The 19,456-nt window shown below is 43.1% G+C and overlaps 1 protein-coding gene across 1 annotated transcript in view; it reads right to left on the bottom strand.

Annotated features, from left to right (window-relative positions):
• BLMH (bleomycin hydrolase) overlaps positions 1-18,629 on the bottom strand; it is a 33,509-nt gene extending 14,880 nt beyond the window's left edge. Inside the window, exons 1-10 of the mRNA XM_039508324.1 lie at positions 18,475-18,629; positions 17,921-18,118; positions 15,788-15,897; positions 14,919-15,060; positions 9,863-9,951; positions 8,740-8,832; positions 2,658-2,813; positions 1,971-2,129; positions 1,793-1,860; positions 1,134-1,251 (exon numbers count right to left, since the gene is read on the bottom strand). Of these exons, the coding sequence (XP_039364258.1) occupies positions 1,134-1,251; positions 1,793-1,860; positions 1,971-2,129; positions 2,658-2,813; positions 8,740-8,832; positions 9,863-9,951; positions 14,919-15,060; positions 15,788-15,897; positions 17,921-18,118; positions 18,475-18,487 (1,146 nt within the window). The 5' untranslated portion in view covers positions 18,488-18,629. The remainder of the gene's footprint in view (positions 1-1,133; positions 1,252-1,792; positions 1,861-1,970; positions 2,130-2,657; positions 2,814-8,739; positions 8,833-9,862; positions 9,952-14,918; positions 15,061-15,787; positions 15,898-17,920; positions 18,119-18,474) is intronic.
• Positions 18,630-19,456: the final 827 nt, after the last annotated feature.

Raw genomic sequence — 19,456 nt, 5'->3', positions numbered from 1 at the left:
TACGTTCCTTAAGTGTTTTTTTTTTTAAATATAAAAGTTACTATACACATATATAAACCTGTAATCAGTGTGAAGTTTGTGTAAGAATTTCAAACAGCTACAAATGTATAAATCATTTTAAATCTCTAAATTTCAGAAATCAATAGACTATCCTTTAATCCTAATCTTCACACAGGATTAGTTCTGTAATCTGACACTTGAAAAGCATGTGTAAATTGTAGAAGACCAGTATGTATTTTGAAAAGTAGTTCTGAGAAAAAGTGATGGCTCAACAATCCCATATCACACCTTTGCATGAAGTCCTGACTCTCGGGGAAAGTTTTCAGTAATATGTAAGCACTTACTTCTCAGACCAAGTAATCTTGGTTTGGAAGAGATTACTTTTTCAAAGGCATCTTAAAAACTGACGGTGTTCTGATGTAGGGGGAAGTCTCCGATTTTTCCAGAACACACAAAAGCTGAAAATGACTACTTCCAAGTATCCAAAGATACTGAATTTCACATGGGGCTCTCAGATGCCATTTCCCTGGTTTATTAGCATGCAGTACTGCTGTTGGCAATGTGAAAGTGCTAAGAGCTGTACTGCTGTTTGGGGGTTTAGATTCCTCTCTCCCATTACTGGGTGCATCACAGAAGTCATGTGCTACTAATTCTGAGGGACTGTTAGTTACTTGAGTGCCTCCCGCAGGCCGTTCAAGCAGGTTTTAAGCTGTACAAGCTTGGTGCTAGACCTAGACTAGATTAAGTAGTGTAGATGTGCTAGCATCTTTGATTCCCTGGTCAGTAGGATAAATCAGAACTCACATACCATTTAAAGCCAGCGAAGCTATATTTTAAGTTCCTGGAAAATACAAGCCAAGTTTCTTTGCCCTTCTCAAAGAATTTCTGGGCAAGCCACTGCCCTGTTGTCCAGGATTGTTCACTTGTTGTTCGGAGAAACTTAAAAGTTTTAATTTACCAAGTGACACAGGCAAATAAGACATCATAGGCATCATGCGCAGGTGTGATGTCCTGCACATGTTCTGCTAAAAGGCAGCATATGTACATTGTGAATGAACCCTGAGCCCATAAACTGCAGGAGAGTTCAAATACATCTGTGCAAACAGCACAAGTGCTTACAGAGGAGATCTTACCTTCTCCGTGAACGCAGTGAGGACCATGGCATGGGTCATCGTTGATTCTCCAAAGATTAATCGTTCTGCTTTGTTCATGTTCTTGACGGAGACACCAAACACCAGCTCATGATCAAACCTACAAGTAAGCCATACAAAGGAGGTGAAGACAGGAGGGAAAGAGGAATCAGTGGAACGTAACATCCTATGATGTATTGCACAGGGCTTTGACAGATGCTTAGCTCCTCTTCAAATCTCGAGTTAGAATACATACTAAATGGACCCTTTTTGGAATGCCATTCACTAAGTACTAGGGAATTCAAGTAACTACACAAGACATTCAGAGCGGTGCTACATTCCCTTTCGTTTTGCCTTGCAAGAGGCACAGACAGGATATACTACATTTAAGTCCATTTCTCTTCAGCTAAGAATATTTTACATTAACATTTCACATCAGTAAATTAGCAACCAAGCACATTTTCAGAGTATCAACATTTCATTTAACAGCCAAAACAGGGGATTTAACGAGAATAGAGAGCCAAAGGCACACTTGTCCAAAAGATGATTTTTACCAAAAATGAGCAAGACAACATTTGTCACCTTAGCATTTTCAATTTGTAGCAAGATTGCCATGAACAGAGAGCCCAAAACCAATTGTGTTTTAGAGTTCCTGCACTTACACATTCAGATCAATGATGCCCAGCTTGCTATGGAAGTATTTTCCAACATCGCAGCCGAACCACACAGCCTAAAAATAGGAGAAGAGAGAGTCATGCTTGGGCCATGTCCCAAGATAGCCTCTTACACTAGGTAAGAAAGAAAAAAATGTTGTGCCACTAATTGGAAAACACCACAAACCTCGCCATCTTTAATAGAAGCTGCAGCCAGCTTCTTCAACACATCAACAGGCTGGTTGTTGTAGAGTGTTTTTCTTCCTCCCACCAGGTTGCCTAGGTATGCTACCGTGTATAGCTTGTTGTACTGGTTCTGAGGTCGAGGATCATTCACTAGACAAATCTGCCATGAGTAAGATGTCACTAGTTAAATTACAAATCAATTGAAGCCTCAAAAAACTCTTGGTATCAGATTAGTTCTTCTGCTCTAGCTAGCTGACCATCCCATGCAAGTGAGGACAGCTTCAGCTGGAACATCAGAAGTTTGAGTGCAATAGAAGACATGCTCTAAGCTGGTCCACGTGTCCTTAAGTGCTGCACAGGAACCTCATTCTATTCTAATTAATATTTTATTATCAAAGCCCCCATGGCTAAGCCACTCAAGATCTTGCAGCAGCATGAAAACACAAGTACAATTAATCCATAAAAAACCCATCCAAATTAACAAAACCAAGTGAGGGGCGCAATGCAAATACAAAAAGGGATGTGGATGCAGAAAGGAAGAAGGGGGAATAAATTCAAGGCCAACTTGGACTCAATTGATAGCCTCACACATTCCCCATAGCAAGCCGTGTAAGCAGCCCTGCTTCAGCAACGGCACATAGTACTGTACATGCTTCAGAAACAGCAGGCAGTTGTTGTATTCTCCAACCTTGTCTTCCATGTTGAAGAGGGGTTTGATGTGTTCCTGATAGAACTGCAGTGGTGTCACAGGGCCAATCTTGTGGTAGTTCTTCTCCTTATCTCGGAACTCCCAGGAGAAGGTCTCAGGAGGGTTCCCCAAACAGGTGCTCACTATTCTGAATACCTGCATAGGAAAGCCAATAGGGGCATGAAAATTCACCCAAGACTTTTGTCATGAGCCATTGATTAAGCACCAAAATTCTGCAGTTGGGCCAGCTACAGAAATGCCATTAGTCAATTGATATCTTCACATGGGGACCAGCTGCAGAATCAGACCCTTAATGTTTATCTTTAAGGCATCTGAATAACCCCATGCTGGTCAGTTCCTGCCCCCATCCGGTTCTAAGAACCCTCACTCTACAACACCGCCTTACGTCAAATTAAAGGCCACAAAATCCAGAGCTTCCTCACCATGCTAGAAACACCACAGGTTCCTGCTCAAGCTTTGTGTCATTTTGCTTAGGCACTAACATTCAATTCCAAGCTGTAGGCATATGGTAGCAGTGAAATACAATAAAAACATATGGCTCAGCTGAAACACTGCCTAGTCCTTCACTCTAGCAACTCCTTTGAAGTGCAGTGAAACCTTCCCCTAGATAGAAGCTCTGTTTAGACACTGCAATGGAACCAAAAGCACTTACAGTCGAAGACCACAATAAGGACAATAGCTTTTGAGACAGAAAGTTGCCAGGCCAGCTGCTACCCTTCAGAAGACCCCTCCCTCCCCACTAGCATATAGAAATATTGTTTGGGAAAGGGCTCTGTCATAACTATAAAGGGAAGGGTAACAGCCCTCCTGTGCACAATACTATAAAATCCCTCCTGGCCAGAGACACCAAAATCCTTTTACCTGTAAAGGGGTAAGAAGCTCAGGTAACCTGGCTGACACTATAAAGGACCAATAAGGGAACAAGATACTTTCAAATTTTGGTGGGGGGAAGGCATGTGTGCTCTGTTTTGGGGGGTTGTTCGCTCTTGGGACTAAAAGGGACCAGACATCAATCCAGGCTCTCCAAATCTTTCTGAAGAAGTGTCTCATATTTCAAACTTTTAAGTAACAGCCAGGCAAGGTGTGTTAGCTTTATCTTTGTTTTCTCAACTTATAAATGTTCTTTGTGCTAAATGGTTTACCTCTGTTTGCTGTAACTTTGAACGTAAGGCTAGAGGGGCTCCTCTGGGCTCTTTAAATCTGATTACCCTGTAAAGTTATTTTCCATCCTGAAATTACAGAGATGATTTTTTACCTTTTTTTCTTTAATTAAAAGCCTTCTTTAAGAACCTGATTGATTTTTCCTGGTTTTAAGATCCAGGGGGTTTGGATCTGGACTCATCAGGAATTGGGGGTGTGGGGGAGGAGAGGGAATAGTTAATTTCTCCTTGTTTTAAGATCCAAGGGTTTGGATTGGTGTTCACCAAGAACTTGGTGGAAAAGTCCCTCAAGGCTACCCAGGGAAGAGTTATAGTACTTGGGAGGAAGATATTCTGGGGGGGAGGTAGACAGTTTCCCAAATAACTCAAATAATTTGGGTGGTGGCAGCAAAACCAGATCTAAGCTGGTAGTTAAGCTTAGAGGTTCTCATACAGGTCCCCACATCTGTACCCTAGAGTTCAGAGTGGGGAAGGAACCTTGACATGGTGGCAGAGCGGTAGGATCATTTTAAACCAAAAGCCAGTAAGATTTTTTCTCTCCTGTTTAGCTGCTTAGAAAGCAGAGCTGAAGGCTGATGCAGATCTTTAGCTCTCTTTGCCTGAAGGCAGAGGTGTTAAGTTTTTTTAACAAGGGTCTTGTTAAGAAAAGGTTTCACGCTGTGAGCAAGCAGCTAGCAAAAGGAATTTACAAGCTGAATTGTTTGTTTGGTTTTTTTCTTTCTACCTCTCAGGTATAGCTAGTTTAAAAAGGCTAAATGCTGTGAAAGTCTCTGTTAACTAAGCAGCCCTGAGCCAAGTGCATCCCAGTTTCAGTGAACTGCAGAGGGGGTGTGGCCCAGCACAAAAAAAAAAAAAGCAGGAAAATGACCACCAGCGAAGCAGCAACTGAACTAAAGCTGGCCAAACTAGAAGCGCACAAAAAAAAAAAAAGCAGAATCATAAGAGACTGCTCTAATTAAAACAACTCAAGAAAGAAGCTGCTAAAAGAGCAGAGAAAGCCAATGAGGCTGCCCACAAGAGAGCTAAGAAAAAAAAAAAGAGATGGAGCAGAAAGAAAGAGGAAGGACAACAGCTTTTGAGACAGAAAGTTGCCAAGCCAGCTGCTACCTTTCAGAAGACCCTCCCTCCCCACTAGCATATATAAATATTGTTTGGGAAATGGCTCTAATAATGTACGTCTTGCCTTATGCCATAATCCTTTTTCCTAGCATACATGCACAGAAACATTTTCATTCTGATGGTACACCTTCATTAATCACTTTTTGTTCTGCGAGATTATTTGGATTTCTGCTCTCTTTGGAAATCCCCGAATAATCTTCTTGTCTGTTTTAATATATTTAACAATACCTAGATTTAGAGTTAAGTATAATTTAACTGAAGGACTCTGACTATTGACTTTGACATCCTTGGTTGAAATACATAGTCCTTGATAGAAATTAATAGATGCATGTCAGCTATAAGATTAAGGATCTTTGGCTAGCAAAGTATCCCTTTAAATCAACTTCTCTTTAAGAGGCCATGCTAGTAGTGGTCCTCCCTATTATCCAACTATACATGTGCTCACTTTATATAGGACATGTCAGGTTTTAGGTAGCTTTCCAGGAGCACCACATTTCCCTTGTGTGGCTAGCTTGTTCAGGCTGCTTTCAATGGCTAGATATTGCAAGGAACAGAACCCCATTTCTAACAGGCTTTCTGGCTTTTTTGTCCCATTCTCTTTTGAAGCCGTATAGGAATGACAAAAAGAGCACCATACACAGATTAGGTTAGAAGGTTTCTGTTTTTATCCTCATTTCGCTTGCCATCCAAGGTACTTTTATCTAAAAAATCTTCATGCCAGTAAATGTTTTAAAGGCACTGTGGATCTTAAATACAGAATACCTTAGTGGTGGGGGCACCAGTGCATTTGGCTGTGTACAAGACACAAATAAAAATGTTCCTGCCCTGAAGAACTTATAATCTAATAAGGATAATAGAAGAATCAGTTCTTACGTGGAAACAAGGACATCGGCTCAAGTTTTTATTGGAGAAACTCTCACTTGTTTAGTTTTTATCAAATGTTTCCAATAAAGGTTTTAAAGAACAAATTTAAATCCCTGGCCTTCTACAAATGTAGAATTCTCACAGATTACATTTGCACAAAGATCACATTTGCCAGTGGACATCACCATGTTACCTCAGATAGCTCCGTTTCTCACCACATCGAATTACAGAAATAAAACAGGTCAATGGAGAAAACTTAAGGAGACCAACAGGCAAAATGGTTCCAACCAAAGGAAGGAAAAGTGATGTTGACTGGAGACTTCTGTCTCCAAGAGCAACCTTGCCTGAAATGGTCTCCTTGGCTTGTTTATCACCACACCCACCATAGGCCACCCCTCAGTATCTCCAAAGCTTCCTCTTTCAATACCCAGGGGAAGCTTGTTTCAACTAAACAGAGCTTTCTATCATGCCGGTGACAGCTAACACCAGGGTAATGTAAGGATACAGTGGCTTTTTGTTTAAAACAAAAATAGGCAGGGAAGAGAAAGGCCACTGCTGATAAGGTTGCACTCTGATAAATAAAATCCAGTGCCCTGAACTTGTGACTTACCATATGCTGCTTTGATAAGGAGCCTGTTTCTGCTTGAACACAAGAGATTCAGTATTCACCCAAAGACTATGCAACTGCTCAGCTTCAGATAAAGGATTGGTGCCCACGATAAGGAAATTGAGTCACAGAAATTGGCAAATGAACTCAGTGGAGATGAATGGTAGATAAATTGTGTTTGCAGGCACAAAACTTGAACTCTAATGTATAGAGAAATGCATTTGAACAAGTGAAGCAAGACAGTACAGTCCACCTTTAAAACTGCTAAATGTTTTTGCAGGTTTGGAGTATGACAGGTGCAGCTGGCAATGCCAATTACAACATTTACTAAAAGGAAATCCACTGAAATGGTAGTCAGACAGTAGTGTTGCAACAGGAAGAATAGGGGCTAATTCAAAGGAAGAAAGCACCTTTTTTTTAAACCACACCACACACCAACTCTCTCCAGATTCAGACAGAAATTAATGAGCCATTAATGAGCTTTGCTTCCAGTTTCTAATGCTGGAAACTAGGAGATTTTAAACAAAGCAAATGAAAAATGTAAATCTGCAGTGAACTATGTCTCTGCATTTATCTGAATTAACCAAGCCATTCCAGGGGGCTTCAGGTTAACTCTGCAATTAAGCCCCCCCAATGGATGTCTGCATGCAAAGCCTAGAGACAAGTCACAGCTTATGGATATTTAGCTACAAAAAGGTGATGTGCAGTGTCCTGAAGGACAGAATCAATAATGTAAGAGGTCATTTGGCCCCAGCAGGGCACATTTGATGGAATATAAAGGGTTTTGTTTTAACAAACAAATGTGTTAAGAACACAGTGCCAGTTTTGCTATCACAACACATTTCTTATTCTAACCTTAGAAGTGGTGACAGTGAAGCTGTGGATTTGTGCATGAATTGCAGTAAAAACCCCTGGGTCCCTCTCTCTGGTAGTATCATTTACACAAGGCACAGAAAAGAATAAATTTAATAGGAAGCTTTTGAGAAGTTTGCTGAGGGAAGGGGAAGGAAAAGGAGATTTACATCTTCTCCAAAAGAGCTGGTACCAGATGACCCAGTGGGCCTGTTCCAAACACTTCTGACAGAGGTATATCCATAAGCTTCTGTAAGTAGAATACACAGAAGTGTATCTTTTTTAGAAATACACATGGCCATATATACCAATCTTAACATACTATGGGCAATAAGTTTGCTGCTTCTAATCCATAACTGTTGGCTATTTGAAAATCAAACTTAAGGAGAGAACAGAGTAAGATGAATAGTGTATAGCTGGGAATGGCAACCTTTCAGAAGTGGTATGCTGAGTCTTCATTTAGTCACTCTAATTTAAGGTTTCATGTGCTGGTAATACATTAACATTTTTAGACGGTCTCTTTCTATAAGTCTAATATATAACTAAACTATTGTTGTATGTAAAGTAAATAAGGTTTTTAAAATGTTTAAGAAGCTTCATTTTAAAATTAAGTTAAAATGCAGAGCCCCCTGGACTGGTGGCCAGGATCTGGGTAGTGAGAGTGCCACTGAAAATCAGCTTGTGTGCCGACTTTGGCACATGTGCCATAGGTTGCCTACCCCTGGTGTATAGCATCTCTTGCATTTAAGCCAACCACTCAGCAGAGCAAAGTGCTATCCTAAACCATGGAGAGGTGAGAGCCAGACAATGCACACTACAGCATCACACACTTGCAAATTAGTTTTCAAGTAAATTCATACAGAGAGGTACTTGGATAGTCTGCCTTTAAGAAAAAGCAACTCATCTTCTTAACTGGTAAAGTGATCACAATGCTGCATATTTAGCACAACATTTTTTCCGCATGCTAACGCTTGAGAAACTGAACTTCCTTTCATTATTATTTTCTGCTCTCTTGTGGGGAATTTCTGCAACAACACTTGTACTGCACAACTTTTAAGTGTACAGTGGGTATACAGAATATAGCTTCCAATTCTTCTAGCCCTTGCTAGTGAGACTAGGCTGTACATATTATTTTGGTTTCCGCTGAGAACGAAAATACTGGGGTTTATAGTCAGTTAACTACACTCAGAGGAGCAAGTCCTCAGCTGGTGTAAAGTGTTTAAATCCAATGGTATCCCAAAAATGTAAAGAAGAGTTTATGTAGGAAATCACCACTAAAAATCACTTCATAACACTTCAGACAGTACATGGCCATCTGGGTCACTAAGATTTTCATACAATATAGGGGTTTGTTTTGCACTTTGCAGATAGCTCTAGAACAAGAGTAAGCCAGAATTACTTCATCTGTAGCAGCTCCCTTCTGCTATGAAAAGAATCAGGTTACATACATGTACATTACCTCCTCTATCATAGTGTCCTTTGCAGCAGTGAGTTCTTCCTTAGTTGACCCACTTGCTACCATGTTTCTTAGCCGCACACAGTACTCCCTCATCTGTTTAAAAAGAAAGCCATTTTATCACTGTAGTAGGACCACAGGAAGTATCCATCAGCAAAGCCTGTAGATGTTAGGAAGTCAAGATTTGCTTTATGGATCTCTATCAGGCATCAAATCACAAAAGGTTTGTTTACAGAAAAAAACTCTATTGATACTACTACGAGTTTGTTCTAAAATTTGATAAAGAACCATCTAAAACTAACCTTTTAGGCCAATTAGTTTGCCAGGATTCAAGCTGAAGACTGGAACATGGCCGTTCCGAGCACCATCATTAAAGCTCTGGTTTAATTTCAGCATGCCCACTTTAATTTACCAACTCATCTCTATAGATTTCTGGGGAATAGTTGTCCTTTGATCACATGCTCATGAATTGCCAAAACAAAGCTTTCAGAGGAAAGGTTTGATTGCCATTTCATTTTTTGCCACAATGGAGTCAGATCCTTGTCCAATTGCCTAATCCTGCTTTCTTCCTTTGTCAGTCACTTCAGTATTTCACATGGCACTGCATGCTTTTCCTGTGCAAGCTAGTTTCTGTTCTATCCTAAGCTCTGTATTTTTAAAATCCATACTTGTAAATCTTAGCCACCATACTTGGCATAATTAAAGCCTTGATCTCTTGGTGGATGGCATAGAGGAAAACCAGCTCTCCTTGGACACATGAAGTTTACAGAAAGATCTTCTGCCAACCACATAGGTAGAATTTTTCCTTTGAGAAATAATGACCATTGTAAAGAGTGCCACAGAGGACATTTTCAAGCTACTGTTTGAAATCAAGAGCATCAAACCCTATTAGTAGCAGCTATTCGTGCACCAACTTCCTCTTTCCTTCCCAGCATTTTAGGACCATTCCCCCTTGCCTTTTAGTCCATACAAATGCAGTGTTTGCGTAGAAGCAAGGAAGTACTCCGACTAGCTTTTAGTGCTTTCATCAATAAAGAAAATGTAAACTAGTCAGGAACATCTGGAGCTTAGGATTTCTTCCCATCTGTCTAACCACTGAGTTTTAGACAAATTTCAGATCCTTTACCTTATGATTCAAAATCTCATTCATCCTCCTGGAGGCCTCTGTGGTGTGAGATTCAGGGAAGTTTTTCTTGGGGATAACACCATGTTTTTCTAGAAGAAAGTTGACAAATGTTAATTGTCAATTGATAATCTTGTATGCAGTGTAATTGTAGCTGTGTCAGTCCCATGATATTAGAGAGACAAAGTAGGTGAAATAATATCTTATTGGACCAGCTTCTGTTGGAGAGAGAGACAAGCTTCCAAGCTGTACATCTCTTTTCTTCAGGTCTGGGAAAGATACTCCCAGCATCACAGCTAAATGGATGTTCCACCTTGTATTTAGCTGTGACACTCAGAGTATCTTTCCCAGACCTGAAGAGCTCTGTGTGGCTCAGAAGCTTGTCTCTCACCAACTGAAGCTGGTCTAATAAAAGATATTCACTCACCCACCTTGTCTCTGATTGACAATCTTATCTTTCTATATGGCAAGTGTTGACATCTGCTCATACCCACATGAAGCCTTAACTCACCTGGTTTCTATGAAGATAGTCTATGACAGAGGTTTCTTATAAAGAATCAGAGCAAGCCAAAGGTTATGTTTTGTGTCTGGGTCTTCCTCTGTCTTTGTTAAGTATAAATTCAACTGGGTTCCCCAGAAAGATAAAATCCTTCAGTGATCAGACATGATAATCTCCCATTTGTAAACCTTAAACATTAATTAGTTGAGGAGAAATAGAAGCTCTCTTTCTCAAGGAATTTGACTCTTTTTAGATTAACCAGTTTGCCAAAAATGTCACTCTTATGTGACAGTCCATGTATTTGGTCTTAAGGTGAAGTGAACAACTTCCTAACCTTCCCTTCTCCATGGCAACAGAAAAGGTGCTTTATCCTCAAAGTTATGAGATGTAGCTTTGTAGTTGCTAATATAGAGTAGTAACAGGTAGGTTAACTACTATTTACATTGTGGTAGCACTCAGGAGCTCCACTGTTCTAGGTGCTGTAAGAACAAAGGTACATAGTCCCTGGACATGCAGCATACAGTCTAAGAAAGTCTCCTTTCTGCAGTAAACCTTTGCAAGATGATTAGGCAAGAAAGGGCAGGTAAAGGCAGTTGCAGCATTCTAGGAAACAAAATCCTTTTGTGCAGTTTGTGCTCATTTTAACTGCTCAGTACCCTACAAGCTTATTGCACCAGTGCATAGTCCACATGAAGTCAAACAACCTCTGAATCCACCTATGTGAATTCAACTATATCTTGATTAATTTTTCACTTAAAGAATGGCCCTACCCTGAGCAGCTGCCTTCTAAAGTTGGCACGGAGACGTTCCATATTCATTTGGTTTCATTCCATATCTTATTTGCTCAGCTTGCAAGAACATTTTTCCTGCTAGCCCTACAGACATCCTGGGCTCTGACAGCCAATATAGGTTTTTACCTTGTGCACCGATAACATTATGGTCAGGTACAAGTGAAAGCAATTCTATTTTCTCTGGATTATGACCACTCACTGAAGTAAGGGAGTCACCCATTTTCATAATTAGAGGACAATCAGGTTGCACAGGTGTGGCTGAGGGCCCCATTTGGCCTGGTCCTACCACAGGCAGTGAACAATAAGGAGAGAACCCAGAGTTCAGGGTGAGTTTATAGGGACAACTGTTAGACATTTTTTACCAGCGAATGTTGAGCAAATCTGTTACAAGAGAGAGGGGCTGTTATCCCAGCATTCTGCAATGGGGCCCCTCGGCTTTGGAATTCACTTCTTCCTTTGGGCATAACAGGCCTCCGTTAACCTTTGGGGCATGCTGCACACCATGTATTTCATACAGAGATGGGAGAGATACTGGGGAGTTTAACATTTCTTGCCCCATTTATGTTGTTTAACTATTGTGATACAAGAGTAATTTAAAGAGTCTGTTTAACAAGTGTCTTGTTGGGGGTGTCTAGAACCTGGAATAAGTTCCCTTTTGCATAGTGGACTAGAAGTTTAAGATGGAAGACAGTGAGGATATGAATATCCACATGCGTTCTCTGTTTTAATCCACATACAAGAACTCATCCCCCAGGACTCTTCCCACTAAATGTTGGCGCAGTGCCTGCAGGAAGACTGTCATAAGTTTCTGGGTATGCTTCGTATATTAAGAGTTAAACTACTAGATTAGTGAATAATTAAGTGCATAAATTTGTGGTTTCTACAGCCAGTGTTTATATTCTAAAGAAAGTTAGAAGTGGTTAAGTCGGATTCTACTCCCTGATTTTAGCTAGTCAAAGCTGTAAGAAGGGAGGTAATGACAGAAGTTAGCCCAACGCTTTTAAGTAGATTACATTTGTAGTTTGTTGCAGTCAAGTATTTAAGGGGACATAAATTGTTACCTCAACTATGGCAAAACTAAAGGAAAGCATATAAAGGCAAGTGAATCTTGGACTCAAGACAGGGTTTTTAGTGCTCATAGTATTATGTTTTTTAATTTGGGGTATACCTTTAAGTTGAGCCTCTAGTATGGTGTCTTTAAAAAATTTCCATGCAGCTTGCAGGGATTTCACTTTTGGCGCTGAACCTTTTAATTTCTGTTTCACTAACCTCCTCATTTTTGTGTAGTTCCCCTTTCTGAAATTAAATGCTACAGTGTTGAGCTGCTGTGCTGTTTTCCCCACCACAGAGATGTTCAATTTAATTATATTATGGTCACTATTACCAAGGGATCCAGCTATAGTCACCTCTTGGACAGATCCTGCGCTGCACTTAGAACTAGATCAAGAATTGCCTCTCCTCTGGTGGGATCCAGGGCTCCAAGAAGCTGTCATTAAGGTGTCAAGGAACTTTCTCTCTGCAGCCTATCCCGAGGTGACATGTACCCAGTCAATACAGGGATAGTCGAAATCCTCCATTATTAGTGTTTTTTATTTTTATAGCCTCTCTAATCTCCCTGAGCATTTCACAGTCACTATCACCATATTACCGATTACTTGGACAGGATATCTACTGCTATATTCTCCAAGCATGGAATTACTATCCATAGAGATTCTGTGGTAGTTTGGTTCACTTAAATTTTTTATTTCATTTGATTCTATATTTTCTTTCACATAGTGCCACTCCCCCACCAGCACAACCTGTTTTGTCCTTCCAATATATTTTGTACCCTGGTATTACTGTGTTCCATTGATTATCCTCATTCCACCAAGTTTCTGTTATGCCAACTATATCAATATCCTCATTTTATATGAGGCACTCTAGTTCAATATTATTTAGACTTCTAGCATTTAATATAAGCACTTTAAAAACTTGTCACTTTTTAGCTATCTGCTGTTACATGATGTATTTGAATGGGACTTTCAGTTGACTGTTTCTCATCAGATCCTACCTGTATTTTATCATCTTCCATCCTCTCCTCTTTACTAGGACAGAGAATCTCCATTAATAGATCCTCCCATAAGGGATGCCTCTGTTTGAGCCACGTGCTCCTCTGCACCTGTCAGCTTTTCCCCAACCCTTAGTTTAAAAACTGCTCTATGATCTTTTAAATTTTAAGTGCCAGCAATCTGGTTCCATTTTGGTTTAGGTGGAGCCCATCCTTCCTGTGTAAGCTCCCCCTTTCCCAAAAGTTTCCCCAGTTCCTAATAAATCTACGTCCCTTCTCCCTACACCATCATCTCATCCACGCATTGAGACCCCACAGTTCTGCCTGTCTAACTGGCCCTGCACGTGGAACTGGAAGCATTTCAGAGAATGCTACTATAGAGATCCTGGATTTCAATCTCTTACCTAGCAGCCTAAATTTGGCCCCCAGGACCCCTCTCCGATCCTTCCCTAGGTCATTGGTACCAACATGTACCATAACCACCGGCTCCTCCCCAACACAAGACAAGTCTATCTAGATGTCTCAAAAGATCTGCAACCTTTGCACCAGGCAGGCAAGTCACCATGAGGTTCTCTGGGTCATCAAACCCAGCGATCTATGTTTCTAACGATCAAATCGCCCATAACTAATAAGTGTCTCTTCCTAATAACTGGTGTTCCCTCCCCTGGAGGGGTATCCTCAGTGAGAGAGAGAGAGAGGATACCATGACATCTGGAATGAGGGTCTCAACTATGGGATTGCTTCCCCTGTGCTCCAGTTGGATGTTCTTCCCTGAGAAGGATGAAAGTCTCAACAGCACAGAGGCTGCCAGACAGGGGGTGGGACTGTTCTACTGTGTCCCGGAAAGTCTTATCTCTGTACCACTGTCTCCCTTAGCTCCTCCATTTCAGCCACTCTGATCTCCAAAACCCGTACAGGATCTCTGAGGGACAGGAGCTCCTTGCACAAAATACACACACATGCCACCCGCCCACAGGGCAGGTAATCAGACATGGTGCAATAAACTGGGTAGCCCCCACTCTGTTGCTGGACTTCTGCCTGCACTCTTTACTCCTGCAGCTCGCTCCTTTGTTGATGTTTTGTTTTTTTTATCAGGGGATGTTTTTGGCTTTAAGTTTAAAGAATGTTAAGTATCTAGAATGTATCTAGCCCTCCCCTCACACTGCCCCTCCAAACTGCTGTTAGCTGCTCCGGTTCGCTAGCTCCTCTGGTCGCTAGAAAGAGTTGTATTAATTCCAAACTAGGTTTTGAAAGGACAGGGAGGAAGGCTGCAGCACAGAGAAACCAACACAACACAGAAAAGTTCTGGTCATCTTTCAGTTTGAGGCCTTATTTGTTACATCCGATTAGTACCGCCAACCTACAAGTGACTTAGCATTGGCAGCCTCTATGCCAGTTGTTTCAATCTATCAAGCAAGAGAACCACTTAGTGTTACATAATCACACCAGACACAGAGCAAATGAGTTGTGTGGGAATTCTGTTACTATCGTAAATGGATTATTTGTCCTTTACCATCACTGGATTGCTGTGGTTAGTGGAACTACAAAGAATACTACTCATTAAAGTTTTCTACAGTATGCAGCACTGTACAATCTACGATGCCTGTCGGACGTTAGGCTATCAGTATAAAAATAATACACGGCTGTAAACGTTACTTCACTCCTGATCTTTCAGGAGTGAGCAGGGTTTCTGGAAGGCCTTTCAGTCACTGTTTCTCTTACCAATAATATTAACCAGCATATCCCACTGTCCTCCATCATTGCTGGGGTTGGAAAGCAGGAACTGTGTCAGTCTGTCTTCTACAGGCTCATTTTTCTGAGCCGTTTCCATAAAGGCATTTAAAAAATAGTAGCAGCGTTCGATCTGGAACAGAACAGATAGGGTAACTTCATCTTTGCTTGCAACATGCCATGTTACCTCATTCCTAGGTGTATGCACTTCTTTGCAAATCTCACTGGAAAAAAAAAAAAATCTATGCTGTCCCGTTCCATTCCATGGTCTTACTGTCTCTACAACTCTAGGTATCATTCTGTAGGCATATTTCTATTACCTGTTCTCTCGTGTAAATCTTTAGTTTGTGTGGAGGGATGAGAGTGAAAGTGAGTTAGTATATGAGGGGAAAATAGAAAATGCTAGATGAAGCCTCTCAGTTACTAGTACTAGCTGCTCTTAAACAGCCACTGTTGGAAATAAACAAGAGAATTAGCTTTCAGGAGTGTGTCACAGGGTCAAGAATTAGGCAGCTTTAGTGGAAAACAGTAGTGTTGTTCCTCCCAAGCCTCCTACCTGGATCCTTGAGAGGACTTAGACATCTTGAAACAAAAAATGCTACTCTTCCAAACAAATTTAACCCCCCCACACACACACACACCACCATCACCATTTTCTCCTTAATCCAGAAACACTTGCTCCCTCACCTTCCAACCTAAAAATTGTGTTTGTAAAGGACTTCCGAAGACTGCTTTCATTGTTTTTCCTTGGCACCTTAGGAAAAGCCTGAACACCCGTGTAGAGGGAAATCAGACTGCCAATGTCGTTTGCATGGGTAAAACGTCCCCTAAGAAGGAGTCTATGGCCAGCACTACTATACCTTATCCCAGTAGAAGATATATGCTTGGCTAAACTCAAACTCTTCAATGTTAAACTTCTTCATGACAGGAAGACGCATCACATTCAGACATGAGAAGATCCAGCATCTCCCTGAAAGGGAACAAGAATTAAACTGACCAGCTCTACGAAGATTTGCACAGGCTAGATTTAAACACAAGATTTATATGGGCTGTTCAGTCTCACTCTTTTACAGTATTTAAATCAAATTCACACTCCTCCCCCACTCCATGATCAAGTGTCCAAACAAGCAAAGAGGACTTGGCATCCCAGATCCTGACTTCTACTCCAGGCTTTACCAGAGACTCCTATCTGATCTGTGAAAAAAAATTATTGAGTTTAAGTATCTTTGGTGGCCTTAATATTAAATTAATGGTTTATGTATTATTGTGGGACTGGATGAGCAAAGGACTAAATATGGTAGACAAGAATGGACTTTTGGACAAAGCGTCGAGTGGTTTGCCTGGGGAATTGCTAGGAGGAGATGAATGCAAATTCTCAAGTCCGGTTATGCAACAAACCTAGCCTTTTGAAGCTACGCCCTGAGAGAGAACCACTGGGTGCTGATTATCTGTTCTCAGAGTCAGAAGATCAAAGGCCCAAGCTGTATAAAGGAAAGATTGACCTATTCACAGAGGTGCTAGTGCTGAGCTAAAGCAGTTATAACCTTGTAGCCACAGAAAATCTCCTTTGTGGGATTTGAGGGGCTGACTCCTATCAGAGCCCTTGCTGGAGGGTGGGTGCTCTCTGCCCAAGAGAGATGATGGTGCCAGCAATGGACCATAGAGAAGGAATACAGGTGCAGATGCCCTGAACTGTGACAGTCACTTTATTTCTCTTATCTCAGTTTCCCTAGCTATAAAATATACAATATATATCTATTCATAGGGAACATTGAAAGGATTTTTTAAGGAGCACAGCTCCGCATGGCTCCCAGAAGCAGCGGCATGTCCCCCCTCTGGCTCCTTCACATAGGGGCAGCCAAGGAACTCTGCACGCTGCCCCCGCCCCAAACGCCACCTCCCCAGCTCCCATTGGCCATGGTTCCCAGCCAATGGGATCTTCAGGGCAGCACCTGCAGATGGGGCAATGCACAGAGCCACCTAGCCATGCCTCCATGTATGAGTTGGAGGGGGATATGCTGCTGCTTCCAGCAGCTGCTTGAGGTAAGCTCTGCATGGAGCCTGCACCTCTCACCCCCTCCTGTGCCCCAACCCCCAGCCCTGATCCCCTCCCACCCTCTGAACCCCTTGATCCCAGCCTGGAGCACCCTCCAGCACCCCAAACCCCCTCATCCCCAGCCCCATCCCAGAGCCTGCACCCCCAGCTGGAGCCCACTCCTGCATCTTGAGCACCACATTTCTGGTCCACCCTTGAGCCCTCACCCTCTCCCACATGCCAGTCCCCAAATTTTGTGAGCATTCATGGCCCAGAATTTCAGTTTCCATACACAGATGTGGCCCTCAGGCCACAAAGTTTGCCCACCCTGATCTAGAACCTTTGCGTGGGGGGGAAGCTACTGGTTCTGAAGAACTTTTCTCTGTCTGCTAAATCCATTGTAGGTTGAGTGACAATTTAAAAATATGTCAGTCTGATTATCAACCTTCAAATATTAAAAACAAATTACGATCTACTGTCTTAAACCAGCAAAGAGTCCTGTGGCACCTTACAGACTAACAGAAGTATTGGAGCATGAGCTTTCGTGGGTGAATACCCACTTTGTCGGATGGATGTCCCAGGTCCAGTGACTGAGCAAGGCTTTTTTGGCACTGATCCAAGACCACATCAAATTTCAGACCTCAGACCAACATCATTTCCAAACTATGGAAGAGGGCCATTTCTCTGGGAGTTCCCTGTTTGAGTAATTTCAACCTCAAAGGGCTTCATACATCAGTCACTATTTCCACAAGCATAAGTTGCAGAGGTCATACAGTATGAACTCAGAAACAGCCAGAACTTTTCCAGGTGATGTTTCATAATGAGAAGGCAGTTTAAAAACATAGCACCAATCATCCACTGTAAATGTCACTTGGTTCATAGATTTATGCTGCCACAGTTAATAAAGGTTTTGTTTTACAATCTGAGAGATCTGAGGCTTGCAGAGACTTTCCCTTACCTGAGTTTTTCTGGTTAGTGACTGGCTTGCCTTCGACAGGCACCGTATGCTGGAACACGTTCACCGTCTCCTGCACCACTTGCCGGGCGAGACACACCTCCAGTGGGTCACTGGTGGTTGCAACATTTCGAGCAAGCAAGAACTGCGGCTCTGACTCCAGTTTTTTGGTGAAAGCCGCTATCTTTTCCAAGCTGAGCCCTGCCGAGCAAAGCAACGCGCGTCCCATCACAAGCTGAGCGGGGCAGCCCTGGCATGTGCGGTCAGAGCCCCACGGGGTCACCCCACCTCAGAGCACTGAAACAGCTAACAAGGTACCGGGGAGCCTCCCTGCTGAGGGCACCCAGAGGAGCCCAGGGCCAGCCACCAGCCGGTCACGCTCCGCCTACAGCTGGGAGCCCCCACGGTGCTGGTACCCCTCATCCTAAGTGCCCTGCCCTAGGTCCCCCCGCATGTCCCCCGCGCCCGCCGGCTACCGGTGTCCCCGGGTCCCCCCGCCCCGTCCCAGCGGGGGCAGCCACCGCTCCCACCGGCCGGCCGGCTCCGCTCTCCCTTACCCGGGGCGTTCATGGCAGGATCGGCGGCAGGTTCCAGGCAGAAGCGGACCGGCCCGCGGGACAGAAGCGGCTCTTATAGCCCCGGCACCGGAAGCAGGAAGTGCAGCCAAAGCCGGCGAGGGGGCGGGATGACGGCGCGAGGAGAGGGACATTCCAGCCGCGGGCGTTGCGCAGGCTCCCGAGGCGGGCGGGGCCCCTGCGAGGCTCCGCCCCTGTGCCAGCCCTGGCTTGCTCTTAAAGGGGCCGTGCCCAGCACCACCCACCCCGCAGCTCAATTTGTAAGGGGCGGGGTTCTGAGAGCCATTGAACCAAACCATAAACCCTGTATATGATGGAAACCACTTGGCGCCGGGGGACAGCAGCACCCCTAATTCCAGGGCCCATGCCTGCTGCAGCCTCCCCCCACCCTGCCAAGCAACACGCAGTCCAGGCTGGGGTGGGCAGAGACCCCTGGGCAGGCAGCAGCACCGGGTGCTCAGCTTGTCACAGTGCAGCCTCAGGCCACCCACACAGGTTGGGATGTCAAGCATGTAGCTAGGCCCTTTTAGGGTTGCGCCTAGGCCATGCACCAGGGACCTCCCCTATTTCTGCATCACTGTATAACAAGATCTAGAGTTAGTGAGTGCCAGGAAAAGCACCGAAAAACACCCCTGTGCACTGTGGGTGGGCACTGCCCAGCATTAACAACAACAACCATAATGAATATCAGGAAGTGGGGTGGGGTGGGAGTGCTAAGAAAAGTCCCTTGTTTTTTTAAATACAGTGTTGGCACCCCTATTATACAGGCCAACCAGGGCGTATGCCTAGACAGAAACAGGGCAAGCTTGTCCAACCAGGCCAACCACTCAGCACTTGACAGACAGCTCTGCTTCCAAGCCTTCATTGCTATGATTTCATTTCAACAGTTCTGAACAAACAAATTCCCAGAGTTTTAAACAGAACATCAAAGTACCATACATAGATTATTTAAAAAATCCAGTTC

The sequence above is a fragment of the Mauremys reevesii genome, linkage group 20, assembly GCF_016161935.1.
Source record: "Mauremys reevesii isolate NIE-2019 linkage group 20, ASM1616193v1, whole genome shotgun sequence".
Lineage (NCBI taxonomy): Eukaryota > Metazoa > Chordata > Testudines > Geoemydidae > Mauremys > Mauremys reevesii.
This window is presented reverse-complemented; position numbering and strand designations above follow the sequence as displayed.